This window comes from Phyllobates terribilis, unplaced genomic scaffold (assembly GCF_046119375.1).
Source record: "Phyllobates terribilis strain yellow unplaced genomic scaffold, ASM4611937v1 Scaffold_4__5_contigs__length_816908805, whole genome shotgun sequence".
Taxonomy (NCBI): Eukaryota; Metazoa; Chordata; class Amphibia; order Anura; family Dendrobatidae; genus Phyllobates; species Phyllobates terribilis.
Genome location: NW_027362764.1, coordinates 516,212,337 through 516,238,741, shown reverse-complemented (window position 1 = coordinate 516,238,741; position 26,405 = coordinate 516,212,337). Strand labels below are relative to the sequence as shown.

The following is a 26,405-nucleotide window of genomic DNA, read 5'->3' as shown; positions in this document are numbered from 1 at the left end:
GTCACCTAAACTGCAGGCACCATAGAGTCGGCTAACCCAACCGCAACACGACAGGACAATGCATTGGAGGCAAAGTGACGTTGACACTACCTGGAAACAGCTGGCGTGCTGGAACCAGGCTGGGCAGGAGGGAGTACCCGTGCCAAAGACACTGCCGAGAACCCGCTGACGGTACTGGAACCCGGATGGGTAGCAGAAGGTACAAGAGCCAATGGAACTACCGAAGACCAGCTGACGGTTCTGGAACTCGGTTACTAAGCAGGAGGTACCTGTGCCAGAAAGCACTACCAAGGACCAGCAGACGTTGGTGGAACTTGGATACCGAGAAGGAGGCACCTAATCCAAAGGCACTGCCGAGAACCAGCTGACGGTACTGGAACCCGGATGGGTAGCAGAAGGTACCCATGTAAAAAAAGTTTCAAGGCCGCGAGCCGGCCGCAGTTACCAAAACCCACAGTCCTACAGGGGGTGCTTGTCCTATTGGCACTATGGAACCAGCCTTCATTGCCAGATCCCGCAGCCCACATAGGAGTCACCTAAACTGCAGGTACCATAGTCGGCTAACCCGACCGCAACACGACAGGACAACGCATTGGAGGCAAAGTGACGTTGACACTACCCGGAAACAGCTGGCGTGCTGGAACCAGGCTGGGCAGGAGGGAGTACCCGTGCCAAAGACACTGCTAGGAAACAGCTGGCGGTGCTGGAACCCAGGGTAAATACTAAAAACAGAGGAGCCAGAGGTGTAATTGGAGCCAGTTTTAAATCAGTAGTACAGTGGATGTGGACAAAGCAGGAGAATTTGCCGGACACACAGCTGGGGAGCAGCTGACGTTACTGAACCCCAATAACACTGGAGCAAGCGTTGACTGTGCAGACGGCACTTCTGAGCAGCAACTAGCGGTATTGGAGCCCAGGGTAAATGCTAAAAACAGAGGAGCCAGAGGTGTAATTGGAGCAACTTTAAAATCTGTAGTGGTGAGAATGTGGACAGAGCAGGAGAAATTGCCGTCCGCACAGCAGGGGAACAGCTGACGTTACTGAACCCCAATAACACGGCAGCAAGTGTTGACTGTGCAGACAGCACTTCTGAGCGCCAACTGGCGGTGTTGGAGCTCAGGGATTACAGTTCAGGTGGTAGAAACATGAACACAACAGGAGACCTGGATACTGTTGCCAGCCAATTATTTATTCTGGAAGAGGACTGGCAAATTCATGAGAGATCCAGGCCTTGTTCATTTTGAGAAAAGTAAGCCGGTCAACGTTATCGGAGGATAGTCTCATGCGACGGTCTGTTAGTACACCACCTGCAGCACTAAAGACGCGTTCCGATAATACACTAGCAGCAGGGCAAGCTAGCACCTCCAATGCATACTGACTAAGCTCTGGCCATGTATCCAGCTTACAGACCCAAAACTTGAAGGGAGAAGAGCCGTCTGGGAGTACACTAAGAGGGCAAGACATGTAGTCTGTCACCATCTGACGGAAACGTTGCCTCCTGCTGACTGGAGCCGTCTGTGATGGTGTAGACATTTGTGGCGGCGGGGACACAAAACTTTGCCACATTTCGGCCATACTGGTCTTGCCTTGTGCTGAGGTGCTGCTTCTGCTCCCTCTTTGTGCAGAGCTTCCTCCACTGCCTCGACGCACTGAGCTGCTTTGTAAAGCACTAGCAGCACTGCTCTCGGTTGGAATGGAGAACATGATGGAATGCACCAGTGCGTCTTGGTACTCCCGCATTTTGCGCTCCCGGTTCAACGGTGTTATGAGGCTTTGTAAGTTGTCCCGGTAGCGAGGATCTAGGAGGGTGGACACCCAATAATCAGCCGTGTTGAGAATGTGGGCGATGCGGCGGTCATTTCTCAGGCATTGCAGCATGAAATCAACCATGTGCTGCAGACTGCCAACTGGCCAAGAAACGCTGTCCCCTGCTTGAGGCGTGATCTCTGCCTGCTCTGCATCACCCCACCCTCGCTCTACATACTGACTACTAGAGCATTGTGTACCTTCCTCCTCTGGACAGATGTCTTCCTCATCCATTGACTCCTCCTCATCCTCCTCACAAAGTGTGCCCTGCCTAGGCCTTTGTGAGGAACCACGTTGCGCAGACTGTAGAGAAGCAGATGGCATTTGTGACTCCTCATCCTCCACCTCTTTCAAAACCTCGTCCCTTTAGTGCTTGCAGTGTTTTTTCAAGCAGGCAGATAAGGGGGATAGTCATGCTGACTAGTGCATCATCTGCACTCGCCATCCGCGTGGAATAATCTAAGGCACGCAAAACGTGGCAAATGTCCTTCATAGAGGCCCACTCAGTGGTGGTGAAGTGTGAACGGCGCACACTGCGACTTGTTTGCAGCGCCACTCTCAAGATCTGTACCCGGCTCCACAACATTTACCCAATGGGCAGTGAGGGAAAGGTATCGTCCCTGTCCATGCTTACTGGACCACGCATCGGTGGTCAGGTGGACCTTGCTACTGATGGCGTTTTGTAGCGCATGTTTAATTTTTCCCTCCACATGATGTTGCAGGGCAGGGACGGCTTGTCTGCTGAAATAAAAGCGGCTGGGCACGTTGTATTGTGGGACTGCCAATGCCATAAAGTTACGGAAGGTGTCAGTCTCCACCAGCCTGAATGATAGCATTTCAAGGGCCAGTAGTTGAGCAATGCCAGCATTCAGAGCCTGTGCTCGGGGGTGGTTTGCCGAGTATGGGCGTCTTTTCTCCCATGCCTGTGCTAACGATGGCTGTAGACTGGCCTGGGAGTGTGAGGATGACTGGGAAAGTGGTGCTGTGGGTGGAATTACACTGTGTCTCTGTACAACAGTGCCAAGGATTCTTCCATGGCGATCCTGTGAGGAAGCCGAACCAGCTGTGTGTGAGCTGGAGGAAGAGGCTACAACACAAGCTGAAGAGGTGGTAGGTGGCGCTGTAGGTTGGCCTAGGTCTTCAGTGTGTTTTTGTAACTCCACCATGTTCTTGGTCCGCACATGTTTCCACATATTTGTGGTATTGAGGTTGCTGACACTTTCCCCTCTTTTCACCTTCTGATTACACAGCTTGCATTTGACAAAGCAAATGTCATCTGCAACGGTGTCAAAAAAGGACCAGGCACTGCAAGTCTTGGGAGCGCCCGCTTTGGATTTTGGAAGAGCCATGCTCCTAATGGGTGCCGAACTGGAGGCTACAGGCAACCAAGTCTGCCCCCTCCCTCTCCCTCCTTTTTGGGCCGTTCGGGGAATCTCTTCCTCAGAGCTGCTCCCACCACCTTCCTGTCCCTCACACCATGATGGGTCAAGGACCTCATCATCTACACCACCCTCTTCAAACAACTGCTTCTCCTGGGTAGTCTCGACAGCACAGTACGCACCAGAAAGTGGCACCTGAGTCTCCTCATCAGATGCGTACTGAGGTGTGCTGCTGACCATAGGCACTGGCCCACCCGCCTCTTCAGATTCAGAGAGACAAAACGGTTGCGCATCACTGCATACTACCTCTTCTTCAAATTCTCGAATTCTGCTTGGCTGGCCCCCTCTTTCCAAGCCAAGAGATTCAGAGAACAGAAGTAGAGATGGCTCCTGTCCAGGGCTCTCTGACTGCCTGGGCAATTTGGCAGGTGGTGAAGAGACAGATGGGTGCTCTTCAGTGCTCAGGACCTGAGAGGATCTGGAACTAATTGAAGTCGATGCGTTAGCTGCCATCCATCCGACAACGGCTTCAATTTGGTCCTCCCGCAGCAGTGGGGTATGGCTAGCTCCTACAAAGCTGCGCATAAAGGACTGTTCCCTGGTAAAACTGGGGGATGCTGAGTCACTGGTGCCCGCAGCAGGCACAGAATCCTCACGTCCTCTCCCTGCAGGCACAGAATCCTCACGTCCTCTCCCTGCAGAAACTCCACGACCACGACCACATGCCTTACTCCCTGCCTTCTTCATCTTGGTAGACTGATAAAGATAGGCAGACAGGTACTAAGGGCTTAGTGTGCTTATTCCTGAACAGCTGCTAACAGGTATAAGAAACACTAATTTTATAAAGTGTGGACTAGACTTTAATATGAGCTAATGTGGCCTACACAACTGTAAAGTGGAGTGTTTGGTGAACTTTATTTAGGTTTTTTTTGTCACAAAAAGACACTGGATGTGCCCAAAGATGTAATACCGATAGTATCACAAACTTTTTGTAGCTATTACAATGTAGGAAGGTAACCTACAATGCAATAGATGAGGCTACAAAAAATAGGCTAATACTAATCTGGCTGGGGCTGCAGGGCCCAATGCTGCAGAAAGGATCCTCTAACTACTCCTATATAGTGTGTTTGGAACCAATGTAGCTGAATACGGATGGAACCACCACACTAATAGGAGAAATCAGGATAAATTATGAATTGGCAAAAAAGGACAATGTATGAGGCAGTGACACACACTGAGTGCACTACAACCAGATGTGGCTGAAGTACACACTACAGGGTGAGCTGCACTCACACACCAGACCTTGCAGACAGCGGTGAACAGTACAGATGCAGAGCACTGTGCACTAGCGCTGCAAGACCAAAAAAATTTCTCTATCTACTCCTATATAGTGTGTTTGGAACAAATTTAGCTGAATACGGATGGAACCACCACACTAATAGGAGATATCAGGAAAAATTATGAATTGGCAAAAAAGGACAATGTATGAGGCAGTGACACACACTGAGTGCACTACAACCAGACGTGGCTGAAGCACACTCTACAGCGTGAGCTGCACTCACACACCAGACCTTGCAGACAGCGGTGAACAGCACAGAGAACTGTGCACTAACGCTGCAAGGCACAGCTATAAAGTAGCTTGGGTAAAGCAGAATAGAGCAAATAGGTAGCTAAAACTGTCCCTCAGAACAACAGCGTCCTATCCCTAACTGAATTCACAGCAGAGTGAGCTCAAAATGGCGGCGGCGGCGGCTTTTATAGTGCATCATGACATCATTTCAGCAGCCAATCACAGCCATGCCATTAGTTAACATGCCTACATGCCTAACAGGATGTGCCCACACTTCTTAGGATCCTCATTGGCTGAATAAAATTAAACTGGCTCATTGCATTATGGGAACTTCCGATTCCAGTATACGATATTGCAAAAGTATCGGAATTCCGATACCGCGAATATCGGCCGATACCCGATATTTCAGTATCAGAATGCTCAACACTAGTAATAATGTTTTGGTTTTTTTATGTACCCCAAAATGGCACAAATGAAAACATCAACTCATCCTGGAAAACAAGCCCTCACACAACTTCATCACCAGAAATGTAAAAAAGTTACGATGCACTGATTATGGCGAAATAAAGACAAAGGATCTTTACTTTTAAGCTTAAAGTAAAATAAGTGTTATTTGTAAAAGTAGCAAAGCATAAAAGACCATATCGCCAAAGCCCGCAAAATAAAGTAACAAGTCGTTTTATACCGCATCAACGCTTATAACAAAAATTAAAAAAAATGCTCCAATAAAGCTTTTTTCAGTGCATAATATACTGTAAAATTGTTGATAGTTAAAAATACGACGTCTGCCTCGAATAAATGTCGACCGAAAAATTAAACCACCATGGCTGTAGGAACTACGGAATAATAAATGAAGTCTTAAATGGGCAAAATAGCTGTGCCCTGTGGGTTTTAATATTAACAGTATCCAACATGTGTTTCTACAACTTAATTTTTCATTTCTTCCTCAGTCAATAACTTCTTCCTTTCATGTCTGTCCTAATTCCATCATACTTGTATAACTTTTGTTTTGCATATTTTTGTGCTTTTAAAGTTTGTATTTATTGCTTCTGTGCAGTGGGATCTAAATTATACTGTATTAGACTTTTGGACTATGTTCACACAGGTGGGAATTGATATGGATTTTGCCGTGATTTCCTAGTTAAAATCCATATCATGTTCAACAAATTATCCGCATCCTTTGAACATTAATTGGATTGCGGAAACCCCATTCACTTCAATACTGGTTTTTGCTGCGAAAAAAAAATCTGCTGCTAAAATAGGTTGTATATTTCTCAATTGAAGGGAATTCTGGGCGGTTTCACATGTCTGTATATTTTCGGTACCGGTGATATCCGTGTGGCAACTGTGTGCTGCATCAGTGTCACACGTACCGGTGCCTGGGAATCTGTGCACAGTTAGTGCTGTTCCCAAACGCCGGGTGCTGAGCACTGCCCTCATCATTGTTCTTTGCTCGCGCTGTGTTCAGCACAAGCAAAAGACAATGTTGAGAGTAGTAGTGTCCGCTCCCGCTGTTTCATGTGTAAAAAATAATAAAATATAATCCTCCGGAGATGTCCCCTGCTGTAATCCTCTGACGCCGGGGAGAATGAGCCACTGCATTGAACGGGGCCCGGAGCTGCGCGGTGCTCAGGAGCGGTGTCCTGTCACTCAATGAGCTCAGCGCAGCTCCCAGGCCCGCTCGCTTGAGCTGCTCATTCCCCCCCGGTTCCGAGGCATCAGTGGTCAGAGGATTATAGCGGGGGACATCTCCGGACAGGTGAGTTTAAGGATTTTATTATTTTATTCTTATTTTTACACAGGGCGAGCAAGGAACAATGATGAGGGCAGCACTGTTCCCAAGCGCCGGGTGCTGAACGCTAACTTTAGCGCTGATTCCCAGGCGCCGGTACGTGTCACACGGATGTCATCCGTGTGTGTTCAGCTTGAGACCTTTTGCTCACCGTGCATCCGGAAAAAAAACTGACATGTCAGCGTGTGAAGCACACGGACACACGGTCTGTGGAAACACACGGACATGTACGCAGACCCATAGATTTGAATGGGTCTACGTGTGTCAGTGTCTCCGGTACGTGTGGAAACTGTCACCACTCATACCGGAAACACTGACGTGTGAAAGAGCCCTAAGGTTGCATACACATGTCCCTGTTTTACAGACTTCAATGTCCGGACCGTCTGCTTGTCTCCTGACCTGAACTCCACAGCCTCCTAAGTATGTAAGGCTGTTTAGTTTGGTTCAAGAATCCTGCAGCCGGTCCAGAAATCATAGACCATGCACAGACCATGCACAGACCATGAATCACAGACATGAATGCATACTAACGCTGATCCTCGTGCATATCCATGGCGGTGTAAACTGAAACTATAGAGCAGAAATCTGAGGTTTAGCCTCTGATCTCTGCTGCAGAAATATACATCCAAATTTTATTCTAAAGTGTGAACATGGCCTAAAGGACAATTTGGTCAACTTCATTTCTGATTGCAGAAGAATTCTTGTCTTCACTGCATGCAGTCCTTAATGTTAGATGGTTGATTTGTTTTTGTTTTTTTTCCAGCGTTCATTCTTTATTAGGCCATGTTCACACGTTGCATTTTTGCTGCTTTTTTTTTTTTTGCAGATTTATGTAAATTAAAAGCTTCTTTTACAGCAGAAATCTCATGCACACATTGGTTGTTTTCCTGACTGAATTGGAAAACTGCTGCAGTTTTAAAAGATGCAGCATGTCACTTCAGCGTTTTTTCACCCATAGAAATCAATGGTTAAGTGCAAAAACACAGCAAAAAATGCAGGTATCAGGTTTTGCTGTGTTTTTAGTGGAAAAAAGAAGGTACAACAGTATGTGAAACACATTTATTTTTGTGATTTCCTCCCCCCAGTTTAAACCATAATGTTTTGGTATTGTCACCTACCTGAGATGGCAGTTAAGATTAGTACAGTTTAATTAAATTAGTGATGTGTGGGAAGTTGGCTGACCAAGGTGTGAAATTGAACAGTACCTGATCATATGAACATATGTCTTGCATTGGTGACCTGTGTTCATGCTTTTTTTTTTTTTCTTTTTTTTTTTTTTTTTAAAGCAGTTTCTTGACTGCTAAGACAAGAGAGCAGGTTTTGCCTGTAGAAAAAATACAGCAAAAAATGCAATGTGTGAATATGGCCTTAGATAAAGCAAAGTATCCGCCTCTTGTAGATCGCTGTGGGTTTGTCCACTCGGATCTTTAACGATCCCCAAAACAGGGTTCTGAAATATCTTAAACTTATCATACATCTCTCGGCTATTTTTGGCTGTCTCATAGAGAATAAATGGAGCGATGGTGTGTATGCTTAGCCACCTCTCCTTTCTAATGGGGCATTTCTGAACCCTGTTCTAAGGGCTGTTGCGGTCCCCATGTGGTTAGTAGAGATGAGCGTTGTTCTACTCGAACTGTTCTCCAATCTCAAATTCGAGCTGTTTTGGGCGGTGTTCGAGCCGTTCGGCGAACACGAACAATTTGAGAAAAATTCGGCTGTTCGAGGTTATGTTCGATAACTGTTCGTGCACCAAAATCATAACTGGATTTTTTTCAATAATGATGAAAATTAATGTTAATACGCAGTTTGAGTGTACAGCGGGGTGGGGGGAGGGGCAGGGGATGGATCTCTGCAGGAACAATGAAGATCAATTTAAACACCTAAACAAAATATCACATGAGGGGCCTAATAAATAGAGACAACCAGCAGACACATAGCCCCCCTAAAAAATAACTTTTATTAATAATCTCTAAAAAGGACCTAAAAGTCCATAGACAAACAACAATAATACTCTAAATGATAGGACATATAGAATCAGGTAATACACCGACCGGGAGGGAATACAGATTCAAGCTGTCCCTGTTATGTCCCTAAATCCTGTCCCTACCTGACAGCGGAGGTTGGCACCCTAATTTGTACTTCGTGGCGCCCCCGCTCAACGTCGGTATCCCTAATGTCCCTACAAGGACCCTTGTCTTAAATTAAACAAAACCACAATAGTGAGAAAGGGTAGAAAAAGTGAACGTATAAATACAGAAGCCGATAATAGGTCAATGATTATAGATGGCCAAATTCATTTGGTCGGGTAAACATAAATGCTCTAAGGTAGAGGAGCACAGTGCTTGTTTCTCCATAGCCAAAACAAATCAAATAGCAGCCAGAGCAATCAAATATGGACACATGCTACACTTTGATAGTCCAGCTATATACCTCAAAAGGGGGCTCTGAAAGCAAAATCCCACCCAGGTAGATGTCTCCCCATACATCAAATGGAATTTAAGTATTGGTATTTGAGAAAGCATAATATCTATATCAAAGTATCAGGTCCAGACTCTGTCTGTCATAGATGTACATAATAGTAGACAGAAAGAAGGACACTTATCATTATTAGTCCCTATACCTTTTCAAAGAGAGACACTCATCATTATTAGTCCCTATTCCTTTTCAAAAGACCAGAAAATGGCAATCAGAATATACATTTTCATTAGTAAAAAAACAATAACACTAAAACCTTAATGGTCCCCAATTCCAGCAGTCAGAAAGTAGATATCATTAGTAAGTAAAAAAATGACACTTATCCTTAGTAGTCCCAACGCGTTTCCCCCTAGTTTCCACCAGATACTCTGATGCAGTCTGGTGACGTCATTTCCGGTGGGCGTCATTAGCATATCGTCATTTCCGGGTGCGTGCGTTCCATGTGCGGTCCACGGACTTACATTTGGTGGTGGACGCCGGGCATGTGTACGATGACAGCAGTACACAGGCGTTTGCGATTATTACTAATTATGGGGCTGAGCTGAGTTTATAAGGGAGGTATATGTGCAAGAATTTCCTACACATGCAGCATTGTCTGGCAATCTGGGGTGAGGGATTGAGGTCTTCCCCAGATCCCCTGATGAACCCTGGTGGAAACTAGGGGGAAACGCGTTGGGACTACTAAGGATAAGTGTCATTTTTTTTACTTACTAATGATATCTACTTTCTGACTGCTGGAATTGGGGACCATTAAGGTTTTAGTGTTATTGTTTTTTTACTAATGAAAATGTATATTCTGATTGCCATTTTCTGGTCTTTTGAAAAGGAATAGGGACTAATAATGATGAGTGTCTCTCTTTGAAAAGGTATAGGGACTAATAATGATAAGTGTCCTTCTTTCTGTCTACTATTATGTACATCTATGACAGACAGAGTCTGGACCTGATACTTTGATATAGATATTATGCTTTCTCAAATACCAATACTTAAATTCCATTTGATGTATGGGGAGACATCTACCTGGGTGGGATTTTGCTTTCAGAGCCCCCTTTTGAGGTATATAGCTGGACTATCAAAGTGTAGCATGTGTCCATATTTGATTGCTCTGGCTGCTATTTGATTTGTTTTGGCTATGGAGAAACAAGCACTGTGCTCCTCTACCTTAGAGCATTTATGTTTACCCGACCAAATGAATTTGGCCATCTATAATCATTGACCTATTATCGGCTTCTGTATTTATACGTTCACTTTTTCTACCCTTTCTCACTATTGTGGTTTTGTTTAATTTAAGACAAGGGTCCTTGTAGGGACATTAGGGATACCGACGTTGAGCGGGGGCGCCACGAAGTACAAATTAGGGTGCCAACCTCCGCTGTCAGGTAGGGACAGGATTTAGGGACATAACAGGGACAGCTTGAATCTGTATTCCCTCCCGGTCGGTGTATTACCTGATTCTATATGTCCTATCATTTAGAGTATTATTGTTGTTTGTCTATGGACTTTTAGGTCCTTTTTAGAGATTATTAATAAAAGTTATTTTTTAGGGGGGCTATGTGAACAATGAAGATCACCATTTTTTTTTCTCTTTCCCGCATTTGCAGTGGGGAGGTGCAGTCTGTCAGCCTATCAGCAGCGCACACACGGAGCGAAGTGCTTTTTTTCACACAAGCAAGTGCATGTGTCATTGGCAGTGTATGTCACATGTCCTTGCCCTATAAGACCCAGCCATTTTCCCCGTCGCCACCATTTTCTCACTGCTGCAGCTGCGTGTTAGACGGCACCGCTGTTGCTGTGTGCGCTATACCTTGTTAATTTCAAGCCAATTTTCGCACAAATCTACAGATAGCTTGGGAGTAGGGAATAGTTGTGATTGCAGTCCTTTTAAGGACTAGGTTACAGCATTTCCTACGACTTTTATCAGGCAGGTCTGTGCTCTTAAATAGATAGATTGTGGGAGTAAAGACTAATTGTAATTGGAGTCCTTTTCAGGACTAGGTTACATCAGTTCCTATCAGTTTTTGCCAGGCAGGTCTGTGCCAGTGCTGTGCAAGTTTTTTTCACAGCATTTGGCTGAATCTAGTAAAACTAATCCTTTTTGGCCTATTGCAGAGTGTGTTAGTCAGTGGAGTAGCCTATCTGTGTTGCAAGATATACCACCTGTGTATAGAATACCAATTTTTTTACTGCACCTAGTGAAGTAAAATCTTTTGGGCATAGCATCATTCTATTAGTCCATCTATACTGACCTCCATCAGGTTGCAAATTGAATATAATTTTTTTCTGCATCTAGCTCTGAAAAAATATTGGGCTTCTAGCTGTGTGTGGGACTTGTTCTATTAATCCATCTATACAGACCTCCATCAGGTTGCAAACTGAATATATTTTTTTCTGCATCTACCTCTGAAAAAATATTGGGCTTCTAGCTGTGTGTGGGACTTGTTCTATTAATCCATCTATACAGACCTCCATCAGGTTGCAAACTGAATATATTTTTTTCTGCATCTACCTCTGAAAAAATATTGGGCTTCTAGCTGTGTGTGGGACTTGTTCTATTAATCCATCTATACAGACCTCCATCAGGTTGCAAACAATATAATTTTTTCTGCATCTACCTCTGAAAAAATATTGGGCTTCTAGCTGTGTGTGGGACTTGTTCTATTAATCCATCTATACAGACCTCCATCAGGTTGCAAATTGAATATAATTTTTTTCTGCATCTAACCCAGCCAATAGTTTTGGCCTAATACCACAGTTTGGCCACTCAGCTCTGCTCGGTTCCCATCCATTGTTTTTTTGTGCAAACAACTCCAGAGTTGTGAATTAGTTAACCACCAAAATGAGTGGAAAAAGGCCTGCTGCTGGTGGAAAGGGGAATAGGCGTGTTGGGAAGGGGAAAAAAGGTTGTGTCCGTGGGGTAGGTGTTAAAGCAACAGTAACATCTGCAGAAGAAAGACCATCTTCCAGCCAAACTAAAATGTCTACTTCTTTTAGCGGACAATGTGATAAGATCCCTTTCTTACGGCCACGCCAATCGCTACAAATTCCAGATGAGGCACAAAAACAGCAGGTGCTTCAACGGATATCAAGTGCTCCTTTAAGTGGGCTCTCCTCCACATCAACTTCAACATCACAAATACTCCAGTCCTCAAAGGTGTCACCCCAATCGCACTTGCTTCCTCACAGCTCCCAAATCTCCAGCTGCCCGTCTGAGTATGAGGTAGAACAGATGGTTGAGTCTGCAGAGCTGTTTACTCATACTATAGCCTGGGAATCAGAGGTCGACTCCAGCGCGTCTGTGAATCCAGACGAGGAAATAATCTGCACTGATGCCCAGAATCTTTATGAGTCGGATCCAGGACCAGACGCAGAAGGTTCTGACCATAATGTAGACCCTCATTCCTAAACTGTAACTCCTGTTGGTGGAGACAATGAGGAAGACGATGATCAGACTCAAATACCTGATTGGAGCGACAACTTTAGTTTTTTTGTCAGGGCAGGAACAGGTTGGCTCTGAGGACGACGGGTGTGATAACGCACAGGGTGATGATGATGAGGTTGGAGATCCCACTTACTGTCAAGCCACAGTCAGCCAAGAGATGAGGTCAGCAGAGGAGGTGGAGGAAGATGCTAGTGACGACGAGGTCAGGTTGCGCCTTCCTGGACAGAGACGTAGTACTGGAAGCACGTCAACAACTGCATCCTCAAACACAACTCTGCCTCTCACCACAAGTCGTGGTGGCTCTTCAGGTCGCATGGGTGCTAAGCCTTGCATAGCCTGGGCATTTTTTCAGATCGATAAAGATGACCCAACTCGTGTTATCTGTAACATTTGTCAGCAAAAGCTAAGTAGAGGCCAAAAAATACATAGTTTGAGTACTTCATGCATGAACCGGCACATGGACATGAAGCATAAGTTGCAGTGGGAAGCTCAGTGTGCTACAATGCGGCCTAGCCGGCCGGGCCAACCACCGTCTGCCATATCTTGTGCATCCGCGGCCTCTTCATCCTCTGTGACTGGGGGGACAGCAGTCACACCTGTTTTGGGGCGCAGACCTGCCACCTCTTTAACCGCAACAGCCAGCGTGATTGGCAGGTCATCATTTTCTTTGGAGGTGGTAACACCAGCTGGTGTTGAGCGCTGTCCGACATCGATAGCACCACCTTTGGATCAAGGCAATCTAACATGTCCGCCTGCATCTTCCTCACAGACCGGCAGTTTGCCGGGGACACCCTTATCAACCCCGTCTAAGCACAATAGCCAGCCCTCGGTCCCTCAGATGTGGAAAAGTAAAAGACCATTTCTTCCTAGCCATGAGAAAGCTAAGAGGTTGAATTTCACCATCTGCAAGCTCTTGGCTACAGAAATGCTGCCTTTCCGCCTGGTGGACACAGAGGATTTTCGAGACCTTATGTCCGTCGCAGTGCCCCAGTACCAGATGCCCAGTCGGCACTACTTCTCAAAGAAAGGTGTGCCTGCGCTCCACCAGCATGTCGCACACAACATCACCGCTTCTTTGAGAAACTCTGTGTGTGACAGGGTGCATTTCACCACAGACACTTGGACGAGTAGGCATGGACAGGGGCGTTACATGTCGCTGACTGGGCACTGGGTAACTATGGTGACAGCAGGACAAGGGGCTGCTGTCCAAGTCTTGCCGTCCCCACGAGTTGTGCGTCAATCCTCTTTATGTCAAAGTTCCTCCACTGCTTCTGCCTCCTCAACCTCCTCTCGGTCTTCCACCTGCACCCAAAGCCTGTCTGGTCATGCCACAAGCTTTCTAACTGCGCAGAAGGGATCCTGCACACCTCCTTACTATGCTGGCAGTAGGGCTCAACGTCATCAGGCGGTTTTTACATTGAAATGTCTGGGAAATGTGAGTCACACAGCTGAGGAGTTGTGGTCAGCTCTGGAGAACCAATTTCATGAATGGTTGTCTCCACTGGACCTGAAACCAGGGAAGGCCGTGTGCGACAATGCTGCAAACCTGGGTGCGGCCCTTCGCCGGGGCAATGTCACACACGTGCCTTGTATGGCTCACGTGTTGAACCTGGTTGTCCAGCAATTTTTAGCCCACTATCCCAGACTAGATGGCCTTCTGCAGAGGGCACGGTCGCTGTGTGCTCACTTCCGCCGTTCGCATCCCGCAGCTCAGCGACTTACATCTCTACAGAAGTCGTTGGGCCTGCCACTTCACCGGCTAAAATGTGATGTGCCTACCCGGTGGAATTCAACTCTGCACATGTTGCAGCGACTGTGGCAGCACCGACAAGCCCTGGTGCAATACGTTCTGACGTATAGCCTGGGCCAACGAGATTCAGAGGTGGGGCAAATCACGCTGGAGGAGTGGTCTCAGATCAGGGACCTATGCACCCTTCTGCACAGTTTTGAAATGGCGACGAAGATGTCGACGAAGATTGCCACACTCTTAGATCCCCCAAACTTTTCGATCAACCTTTTCATTTTAATAAAGACCAAAAAAATGGTCATTTTTGAAATTATAAGCATTAGCAGGTTGTTAGAAACTGAAATCAAACAGTTTTCAACTCAAAACTTTATTCTAGGTGATGTTACATTTTCACATAGGACCCCTTGTTCGAAAGGAGCTTCTGAACTCTCTCGTCCATTGAATTTGTCAGGTTTTGGATGGTTTCTGCTTCAATTGTTTTGCATGAGGACAGAATACCCTCCCAGAGCTGTTGCTTAGATGTGAACTGCCTCCCGCCATCATAGACACTCCTTTTAATGATGCTCCAAAGGTTCTGAATGGGGTACAGGTCAGGGGAGCATGGGGGTCACACCATAAGTTTGTCCCCTTTTATGCCCATATCAGCCAGAGATGCAGATGTTTTATGTGCAGCATGAGATGGTGCATTATCTGCATTATCATGCAGAAAAATGATCTTGCTGTGAAATACACGGTTCTTCTTCTTGAACCATGGCAGGAAGTGCTGTTTGAGAAAATCCACATACATTATGGAGTTCATCTTTAGCGCCTTCAGGGATCCTAAAGTGGCCGACAATCTCTCTCCCCATGATTCCAGCCCAAAACATTACTCCACCTCCTCCTTGTTGGCGCTGTAGCCGTGTTTGCGTGGGGTGTCCATCAACCAGCCATCCTCCACTCCATCCATCTGGACCATCGAGTGCTGCACGGCACTCATCCGTGAACAAAACAGTTTTGAAATCAGTCTTCATGTAATGTTTGGCCCACTGGAGCCGTTTCTGCTTGTGTGAAGTGGATAGAGGAGGTCGACAGGATGGCGTATGCACAGCTGCAAACCTCTGAAGGACCCTGCATCTTGTTGTTCGGGGGACGTTGGAGGCACAAGCAGCTTCAAAAACTTGTCTGCTGCTATGACAAGGCTTTTTTGCCGCTGCTCTTTCAACCTGACGTAATTGCCTGTAGGAAAGAGTCCTCAATTTGCCCTTATCAGCACGCACACGTGTGTACTGTGAATCAGCTACATACTTCTTGATTGCCAAGACACTTCATCCTGATCATCGCACAATGTTGATTGTAGTCATGCCTTGACCTAAACACTCCACAATTTGTTGCTTCTCAGCAGCCGACACATCCTTTTTCTTTCCCATTTTGGCAGAAAATGTAGGCTGCTTAATAATGTGAGACAGCCTTCTTAAGTAGTCTTGCCTTTCATTGGACACACCTGCCAAACTAATTAGCACAGGTGTCTGCAATTGCTTACAGTGATATAAAGAGCCCTGACACACATCACCATCAATGAGTTTAACTGACAAACAAACAAATTCTTCCCTTATCACTCCTAAACACTTTTTGCATAATAATTTGGAACGCGGTGTACATGTGCTTTTCCACAAAACACCAGTGGTTCACGTAGTGAATCTTACAGTTCTAACTTGCCAACCGTGGTCTATATGGAGTTGTTCAATAAAGGGCCCAAAATTAAGATAACATAGATGGGAGAGGTCTCTATGAATAGGAATTCCTAAGTATTTGATACCCTGTGAGGGCCAGGCAAAGGGAAAGTTGGACTGGATGGAATCCTATATGGATTTGGGGAGGGAGACATCGAGGGCCTCAGACTTCGCTGCATTGATTTTAAAATTTGACCATGTAACAAAGTGATCTATTTCAGCCATAACAGCATGGATGGATATATGTGATTGAGTGATATATACTAGGACATCATCAGCAAATAGAGAGCACTTCTACTCGGTGCCTCCCACCTCAATCCACCTAATATTGGGGTTATGGCGAATTGATGAGAGCAGGTGCTCCGTCACTAGGATGTATAAGAGAGGGGACAGAGGACATCCCTGCCTTGTCCCATTGGTGATTGTGAAAGGTGATGAAAATGTTCTGATGCACCCCCTGGGCCTTGGGACACCCGGAGCCGGACCCTTTTTGGTGGATGCTGGTGGTTGTAGTCTTCGTGGCGGCGACCCGGTTCCGTGGCTCAGGGTGGTCAAACCAGTGGCGGAACTATTTATGTGGTTTTGATGTTTAAATGTCCGACTACGCCACCCGTGGATTGCGGTCAGAGTGAACCGCCGCTGCAGGGCAGACCGCTGAGGCTGGTGTTGTGGGTGCAGCAGAGCGTAGCATAACTCCCCACGGGAGGAGTATAGCCTCAGGGCAGTGTATGCGGAGGATGGGGGTGATGGTGCAGGGCAGCAGCAGTAACGACACTGAGTCAGTGATGCAGTCCAGGGCCTTTACTCACAGTTCTTATTATCCAGACCACGTCTGCAGGTAACGGCTGCCCACGTCGTACTGTGCTCACCAGGTGAGGGGCTCAGACAACTCCCAGATAACTTTGGAGCGCTTCACAGGACCCCCTTTGTGTGTCCTTTGTCTGGCCTTTCTTACCAACCCTTCTGTCCGGCTGCCTCGGGCCTCCTCTTGGTAAACTTGGCGCCAGTTTCCCTGACCCTATGTGGTGCCTTCCTAGCGGGTGTAGCGAGGGGCTGCGCCACATAAAATGTCACAGCCTCCGGTTTCTAGCTGAGGGTCGTTTCCTGCCTCCACTAGTTTCGGGGACCGGTCTCCCCCTTTGGCCTGACCCCTCCACGCAGGTGGATTCGGGCGTGCGGTGGCGACTCGCCCGTCCGCACCCCTGGGATCCCTTCATTCCTCGTTCCTGGAGCCTTCTCCGCTCCTCTTCCTTCCTTCTCCCTCTTCCAGGCCTGGGCCTCTGTTACTAGGCCCGCCTCCGGAGCAGAGCTCATGCAGAGCCCCTGCTCCCTGCCACTTCTGCTCAGACTTCTCTGCACTGAACCTTTTATACTCCCTTCTCAATGCACCCAGGAACTGCTTCCTCCCTGCTCCTGCACTACAGGGTTCCCCTTCCTCAGTGTTCCCTCCCCCCACTCCAGCCAGGGACAGGGACTGTCGTGCCCATCTCAGAGGCATATTGGTTGCCCTGCCCCACGGCAATGTGGTGTAATGCATGCAGGTGTCGGGTCCTGATCCACACTCCATCCTTACCTGAGAGTGAGATATCACACCTCTGGGTGAGGTGCAATACCTCTGTAGCAACCGAGCCCTCAGGGTGCTACAGTTCCATTTATCTTCAGCCTAGGTGACGTATTGTGATACAGGGCCGTGATTTTGGCTATAAAAGGGTCCCCTAGACCCCTACGCCAAGCTTTTTAAGAGAATCATATATGGCGTGCCAGGAGACTCTATGGAATGCTTTCTCAGCATCCAACGAGAGTATCTAATTACAAATTTTTAACTGCATCTAGCCCAGGAAATACTTTGTGCCTAGTAGCAGTGTCTGCTAGTCAGCGGATTATCCCGGCTGTTAAGCAAGCTACACCACCTGTAGTTTAGACACTTAATTTTTTCAAAGGAAATGCTTCGGGACCATGGGATACTCAGTGAAGAGCATCAGGAGGCACCCCAAGGCATAGGGGCTGGGACTGGCAGTAGGATGCCTTGCGGTGGACAGCCGAGCTCGATCCTTATAAAAGCTTTTTAACTGCAGCAGCTTTAGTGGATGCTACTGGAGCTGGAATTACGCGGCTGCTGGCATGAGACTTGCCCTCCAATAGATCCTTGTAAATGGATTTAAAGTGTATTCATTCAAATTAGAGGGACAATTTAAATTAAAAAGCTTAGAGCTGCCTCCACCACAGGGGGGCTCTCTCGACCCACCAGCGGACAGGCACCAGTATTGGGAGAGGGGGGCTGGCCGTCAGGGTTCACCGCGGCTCTGGCACAAACCCGGCGACACGGAGGTGGCACGGGCAGGAGCGGACTGGCCGTGTCGGCTTCTCACTTTTTGGATTTTAGAAGGGCATGACATGCCTATATCTGTGTCTCCCCCTCCTTTTACTCCTCCACCTCTTTTCTTTTCGCATGACTATATGTACTTGTCACTTTTCCATGTGTTAGTTATGTCTTCTGAGCAGTTTGTCAGCTTTTGGACACCTTTGAAGGTGTTTTCTATGTGTTTCTATGTGTTTTTGTTTGCCTGCCATTGGTTTTAACGGTGTTCGAAGGTGTTCGACGAACAGTTTGACGAACAGTTCGGCGAACACACGGGTGTTCGACGAACCGAACTCGAACACTACGGGGGTGGCTCAACACTAGTGGTTAGACTTCTATGGATCTGCGAGTTATCATCCATCCTTTGGATAAGTGATCACTTCTAAGCCTCATTCAGACTTGTATTTTTTTTTGTATCTGATGACCTGACTTTCATTTAGTGTGCTGGATAAGATTTCCTGCAATGTAAGTCAGTGGTATGCCATTTTCACAGAGCCATAGATTATATGAGTGATTTTGACCTGTGACTGATTAAATTGGACATGTTTACATAATTTTCCCCCCAAAAAATACACAGAACAAATACGTTAAAATGGACATGTGAATGAGGCCTTTAAGCTGGAAATAACACTTCAAAGGACATCTGTCAGCAGGCTTTTGCTACCGCATCTGAGGGGCAGGGACCCTGATTCCAGCTGTGTGACGCTTACTTTGCTGGTTGCTGTATTTGTTGTAAAATTGTTTTTGTCTGCTACAAATCTGCCAGCTTTGTGAATGCTGCGTTGTGTATAACCCTGCCTCATCAGTGATTGTACACAGAAAACTGCCAATCAGGGGTGGGGTTATACTAAGCTCATGAATATGGAGGACTACATGACAGCAGGCTTACTTTTCCTCTAGTGATAATCTCCTGCTGTTTAAAACAATAACTTTATCAAAACTACAGCAAGCAGTCCAATAAGTGATACATCACTGGAATCGGGGTCTCTATCCCTACACAATGCTGCTCTCACTTGGAATAGCAAAAATCTGGTGACAAACTCCCTTTAAGAGGGTTTGGGAACTGAACTGGGAGCTAGGAAAGTGTTTGGTTAAAATTATCGTATGCTTTGGACATGGTAAATCCTCATTCATTTTCATGAAAAACAAGTTGGTTGCTATTAAAAATAAGAACACTGTTAAAGTACATAAATAACATGGGTGCAAGGACGAAGAAATTTTTATCTAAAGGAATCTATAATGAGGCCTGACAGCTGAGAGGTGATCCTATCTTGGACATTTTTATCGGTGTCTGAGGGATGCAGGTCCCACTGACGCGCTCTTCTGTCTTGAGAACAAGATCCTGTCTTGCTCTACTGGGAACGAAGTGGCCGTGCATGCACGCTCTCCACTCATGATGCCACGCTCTCCACTCATGATGCCACGCTCTCCACTCATGATGCCACGCTCTCCATTCATGATGCCATGCTCTCCATTCATTTATAAAGGTGTTATGGGCATACTTGATCTGCAATTTTCAGGATTTCTATACAAATTAATGGTGGCAAGATGATGCCCACTTTTTTTTAGATAACTGCAAGTCCTACTGCGACCCTGTGCTTATGCCATAAATGTCTAAAATGAGACAGCTTTTACTTGACAGAGGTCAAAAATTACACCTTTTAGGACTTTGGGTGACTCTGGTCCTATAGATGCATTTGACGTATACACCAGGTGCTTTCCTAGTGCCTACAGCAAATGTACACTGTAAATTGATTGTGAGTGCACCCTAAACCAGTGCTCCACCTATAAAATCTTTATTGGTATATAGTGACTCAGCAAGAAGTTTACATTTACTGTAAATCCAGTAAATTGTACTCCATACCTATGGTTCACAGCCTCTGAATTTTACGGTAGAGGTAGTCATTTATCAAGTAGGTGGCAAAAATAATTCCACTGGTTTCATCGGTTTTTCTTCTCCTTTAGCAGTCTGGCCTCACTCTCACCATAACTACCATATTGACGTCTACTGTGTGCCTTTAACATTGTCTTTCAAAACTGAAAAAAAAACCTACCATACATCAGCCCGTTCCCTGTGCTCACCCCTGTGGGAACTTTTTTTTTTTTTTTTTTTTATGTAATGCAACAATTATTGATCAGAAAATGTTATCCTGTTTGAAAAATATCTGCTAACGGTAAATGTTTTGTATGTATTCTAATTAAATCACAGACATAACATCATGCGAAAACTAATTTACAAGATAACAATTTAGTCTTTTCTGAGCTCTCTTATGTATCTGGTCCCTTCTACCTTTGCAGTGCAAGCCATCTGTAAACCGAAGCAGGTCTACCAGTATGAGTCTAACTATTGAGAGTGCTTTAGAGAGCTTTGATTTCCTGAACACCTCTGACTTTGATGATGATGATGTTGATGAGGATGGTGGTGGGATGGTTTGTAATGGTGGCGGTGCAGACTCAGTGTTTACAGACACTGTTATGGAAAAGACAAGGTAAGTGCTAGTATGTGTCTTACCTGGTGCTTGCATGATTCAAGGAAGACCATTTTTTCTCACCTCTTCAGAGCAAGATCTACGTGACAGTCAGAGTACTAGTTTATATCTCTATGCAAGGCTGGGACTAGGTATGTTGGTGCCCTAGGTAAATGAAGCCTATGGTACCCACCTCCTGATGAACCCTCAGCCCCCAAATAAGGAATGGGCCAGAGACTGAAGTAACAGGTCCCCTAACTCCCCCCTGCTTCTCCTCTGGAACAACCAGCCCCTCATAATGTTTCCCACAGCCAGACCCTATTTTATAGCCTCCATTTATTGGCAAAGTTTAAATAAGAAAAATAAAAAAGCTTTTACTCACCTAATTCAGGCTCCCCGTCCAGCGCAGCTACATCTCCTCTTCTGTCTGATGCAACAGTGGGCACTGGACGGAGCCAATGACGTCACTTGCGCAGTCTCCAACAGGGCGTAGGCCAAAAGTGGCCTTCTTTCTGCTGGAGTGCCCGATGGAGCAGGGAGCTGATTACAGCCCCTCTGCTCTTGTCCTCTGCGGCTCTCACAGCAATTTTATTTGTGTCTTACAGACACAAATATAATTAAATTCATGGAGGAAGCGACCCCCGGAGCGCAGGCAGAGAGAGGGGTGAGCGGTGTCTGTGACTGAGACTGCTCCCTGTGTGCCTGTGCCCCGGCCACCACTGCTGAATGCCTGCAGTCAAAGGAAGGGGACGTGGCCGCAGGCATTCAGCCATGTCATTTATTTTCCCAAAGTGCCCCCCCCCCCTTGAAGAGGCAGGAGGCAGCTGCCTCTGAGCACAATTGTGATAAGTCATACCTAGAAGAAATGGTAAAATTGGATGATAGATTACTAAAGAACAAGTGATGACTGGCTAAAAAAAATCATCTTTGAAAGTAATGATGTTACTAAAGTCTTCAAAGTTGCGGTGGAATAAGTTTGTCAATTACAAATGCAATGAGCCAGACCTAAGTTGCATGGTATATGGTTTGCATTGGCAAGATGTTTTTACACTGCATGTTTTGTGCCCTGGCTCTTGTCAATGTATTTAGGTGTCTTTGTCTTCATTAATGTATATTTGTGCACTGTTTAGTGCATTTATTCTTCTCTGTCCCCCAGATTTACCTGTCATCTTTCTTATTTTATCTTGAAGAAGGATTTGCGTTTTTTGTTTAGTAACAAAGAAGGCAAAAAAAACCAATCAGTACTGTTTGTTTGTGTGTGTGTAGTGAGTGCATTAAAATACTTACTGGTTTGTCTTCTGCCATTTCTAGTGCTGCTCCGGTCTTCTACATCATGTGACCCAAGCTTTTTCCTGACCACTCACACAGGGGGAACATTAGCTACTTTTGTAATGTCAGTCTTTAAGAGCCTCGTTCTGAGTCTCCTAAATGTACATTTAGAAAGTTGCTTCCGAGCCCCACAGAAGACACTGTGTGAGCCGGCAGGACACAGCAGCAGTCACGTGATGCCGTAGAGCAGGGTTCCCCAACTCCAGTCCTCAAGACCTACCAACAGGTCATGTTTTCAGGATTTCTTTACTATTGCACAGGTGATGGAATTATTGCGTGTGCAGGTGATGGAATTATCGCCTGTGCAATACTAAGGAATCCTGAAAACATGACCTGTTGGTGGGCCTTGAGGACTGGAGTTGGGGAACCCTGCCGTAGAGGACTGGAGCAGCACTGGAAACTGCAGAAGACTGCGAGCAGTAAGTATTTTAATGCATACACTGGAAACCCATTATTAATTGGCAACAGAGGGCAAAAGTTTGTTGGAGTGGTCCTTTTAAAAGGGAAAGTCTCATCAGTATAACTTTGTATGCAGATGCAGGCGTGCAGCAATTAGCCAATATTACCAAAGAAGGATGCTATAGTTTAGATATTTTGCAGGGAAAATATGGTATTAAATTACATCCCATCCATGTTAATGTTTAATAATAAGATGGGACACGCTAATGACACTTATATCCATTCCTAATACTGCATATGATAATGTTCTAATGGGGAAACAACCCTGGTCAGACATTGACCTAATCTTACAGACCTAATCTTATTGGACCTAACAGACCTCTTGTAATAAAGGGTTACTGACTGTGCTTTCAAGTATATATTCAGAATAAGTTATCCTGCATGTATATATGAGGAATAACACCAATTCTGGTCATTTATGTGACTTACATCCTGCATTCTCACCAGTTTTCCCCTCTCTATGCTCTATCTGCAACTTGCAATCCACTGGTATGCTGAAACCCCCCCCCCATATACCATTTGAGCCCACACACAGTCCCTGCAGTATGAGCCCCCACATAAGCCCTCTATATACAGTATGAGCCCCCTGTATAGTGTCAGCACTCACATAGCCTTTCTATATACAGAATGACACCCCCACATAACCGCCTATGTACAGTATGTGCCCCAGGTAGCCGCTCTATATACAGTATGAGCCATTACCTAGCCCCCTGTATACAATAAGCCCCCACATAGCCTCCTGTAGACAGAATGAGTCCCCTCATAGCCCCTGTATACAGTGTGAGCCTCACATAGCCTCCTGTATACGGTATGAGCCCACACATAGCCTCCTGTATACGGCATGAGCCCACACACAGCCTCCTGTATACGGCATGAGCCCACACACGGCCTCCTTTTATACGGCATGAGCCCACACACGGCCTCCTTTTATACGGCATGAGCCCACACACTGCCTCCTTTTATACGGCATGAGCCCATACACGGCCTCCTTTTATACGGCATGAGCCCACACACGGCCTCCTTTTATACGGCATGAGCCCACACACGGCCTCCTTTTATACGGCATGAGCCCACACACGGCCTCCTTTTATACGGCATGAGCCCACACACGGCCTCCTTTTATACGGCATGAGCCCACACACGGCCTCCTTTTATACGGCATGAGCCCACACACGGCCTCCTTTTATACGGCATGAGCCCACACACGGCTTCCTTTTATACGGCATGAGCCCACACACGGCCCCCTATATTTAATATGAGCTCCCACATTGTTTGCATGTACATAGGAGACTTTCTATACACGTATGAAAAAAAAACTCCCCTCATTCCCATTTCCTTGGTGCTTTGCTCCGTTCTCTGGTGCACTGACTCTCCGCACAGCAGATGCGATGTAATGACGTCATCGTGTCTGATGTTTGTCGAACACGCTGTTTTGGTGGAAGAAGGAACTGTCTGCTCCCTCCTCCACCAACGTATTCACCTCTGTCTGCATCCTTAAGGTGCGAATAGCTGTGAAAGCGGGCGGCGGACGGACAGCGGGCAAGGGCATGGTGCGGCCCAAAGGCCACTGTTTCACCAATTCAGCTGTCTGTCCATGGGCCAGACTGGAACAGCCAGAGGGCCGGATGTGGCTCGTGGGACGCACTTTGTCTACCTCTTTGCTGTCAGTATAGTGTAAACCAGACAGCTAGTAGCTGGACTGGGTGTAACAAAAATGTGTTGGGAGAGCAAAAGCTAAGGAATATGGGCATTGTAGTTCAGTGCTGAAGTCAAGATTTAGACACATCCCAAACATGTAAGCCATGACGAAGCATGTAGTATCCATCAAAAAGGATAGAGGACAAGTGGGGAAACAAACATACAACTTGATGACTCTTCTTTATATCTTAATCACAAATCATGGTTACAGGGCTTCCAAAACTTCTGTAAAACTACTTTAAATAGGCAAAGCACTTGTTCGTTGGATGAAATGATCTTTTGGGCTTCAAAAAAATTATCTTTCTTGGCAGCACGTCGTGTTGTGTAAACAGGACCTATGCTGCCGGGAACAATGGCAGACCCTGCTCTCTGAATGCTCTATTTAAAGATCTGTCAGTGTGCATCTGAAGAGCGGTCTGCCTGTGTAAAAAGGCTATTACACAACCGATGATCGTGAAATATTTACAGATCGGCGGTCGTTTAACGCCACAAAATCGGGTAGTGTAAGCGCACCTTTAGGGGTCGTGACTCTCATATATTAACTTGAAATCAATTACTTGACGGAAAATGGTCTACTTCAGTAAGGCTTGCCTGTTTTTAGATTGTGGATATTTCCTTATAATCCATGCCCCTTTTTACACTACTACTATACAGTGTGCTAAGAGTGGAGGGAAAACACATTCTGTGTAATTTTCTCACGGCTTTCCATTCACATTGAGCTATTCAAATATGACTAAATGTATATATAACTTGGAGAGACTTCACAGTCCATTGTTTACCGCTCCATGTAGCTCAACCCTTAACGTACACTGGATGACAACACAAACAAACTGATTGATTGTATTATTGGTAGGTGCCGGATTTGAGTCAATACTGAACGATTCAAGAGAACACGTTTCGTTATTTTCTCAGGAAAAATTTAGAATTACAAATGAAGTTTGGGTTAATTTTGTCGCTAAATCATATTTTATTTAGATTTGTAAAAAAAATTTTTTTTTTTTTTTCAAGGGCATATAACTGTAACCAGGAACTTGTTTTATAGAAATCAAAGGTTGTGTTAGATCATTCTTTAATCACATGTTCCAGATCACAGAAAGTGGCAGGCCTGAAGACATGAATAGACCACTGACTGTAGAAATACAACTTTGTGAACAGAAAAGTAATTAAAATCTCACATTTTCTGTTACAAAATAAGATCCATCTCATGTATGGAAATGACTGACGGAAGGGGTATGGCTCTGCAAATTTGTAACCCAAATTAAGCTTGCTAATATTTGGTGTAAACTTATACTGGACAGTCTAAAGATGAAACAAAATCGAGCCTCTGTGATAAATCTAGTCTAAATCTATACGGTCAAAAAATTGGGAGGCCCATGTTCTTCATGACAAGACTGTCTTGATGAAGGGGCATGTATGAGTCAGATACTCCTGATTCAATAAGAGGAGCACCCCTCTTAATGAATCAGACATCTTTGAAAAGTGGCGCGTGCCTTGCCACAAATCTTACTCCAGTCTGGGACTGGAGTAAGATTTCTGGTGTCAGGTTCGCCACAACTCACTATGAATTAAGCAGAGCTGGATGAAGCTGGAATGGAAGCGCTACCAGTCGCAATTGTTTTTTTTTTACTTATCAAAGTGTTTTACGCCAGATTTCTGGCAAAAACACTTAGATGAAACTGGGTCAGTGTGTTTTAGTAAACCTGTACCATTGTGAAAAGTCATACTTTTGATGTCCATAGTAGTCAGAAGCACTTTACACAGCTGTTAAATGGTAAAAATAGTAGTGTTTATTGACACAGCAGGAGTGGAATATGAATATATATATTCTTATTTTCAATAGCAATGTCACAGTTTAATGCATTTTTCGATTCTAGTCTATGAAGTGAACGCTTCTTTAAGTGGGTGATCAGACACTATATCTCTTCAGTGCAGAGTTGAAGGATACTTATAAGAGTTCATGATGACAGCATTACATCTAAATATTTACACTCCTCAATCATTATTTACACTGTAAACTTGCCTTCTGGCGCCCCAGGGTCCCCTCCTCTGTTTGTGTGCACTATGAGACTCACTATTCTAGTCCATGTCTTTGATCTTCCAAAATAGGTTGACACACTATTAAATGTATTTAACCAAATCTAATGGTAGTAGGCTAATGTGAGCCTGCAAGTTCTG

The 26,405-nt window shown here is 45.6% G+C and overlaps 1 protein-coding gene across 4 annotated transcripts in view; it reads left to right on the top strand.

Moving 5' to 3' along the window:
• Positions 1–26,405, top strand: part of RIPOR2 (RHO family interacting cell polarization regulator 2) — a 193,168-nt gene that overhangs the window by 103,376 nt on the left and 63,387 nt on the right. For all 4 annotated transcript variants that reach the window (XM_073678862.1, XM_073678861.1, XM_073678865.1 and 1 more), the window contains one exon: positions 20,575–20,765. In XM_073678862.1, the coding sequence (XP_073534963.1) occupies positions 20,575–20,765 (191 nt within the window). The remainder of the gene's footprint in view (positions 1–20,574; positions 20,766–26,405) is intronic.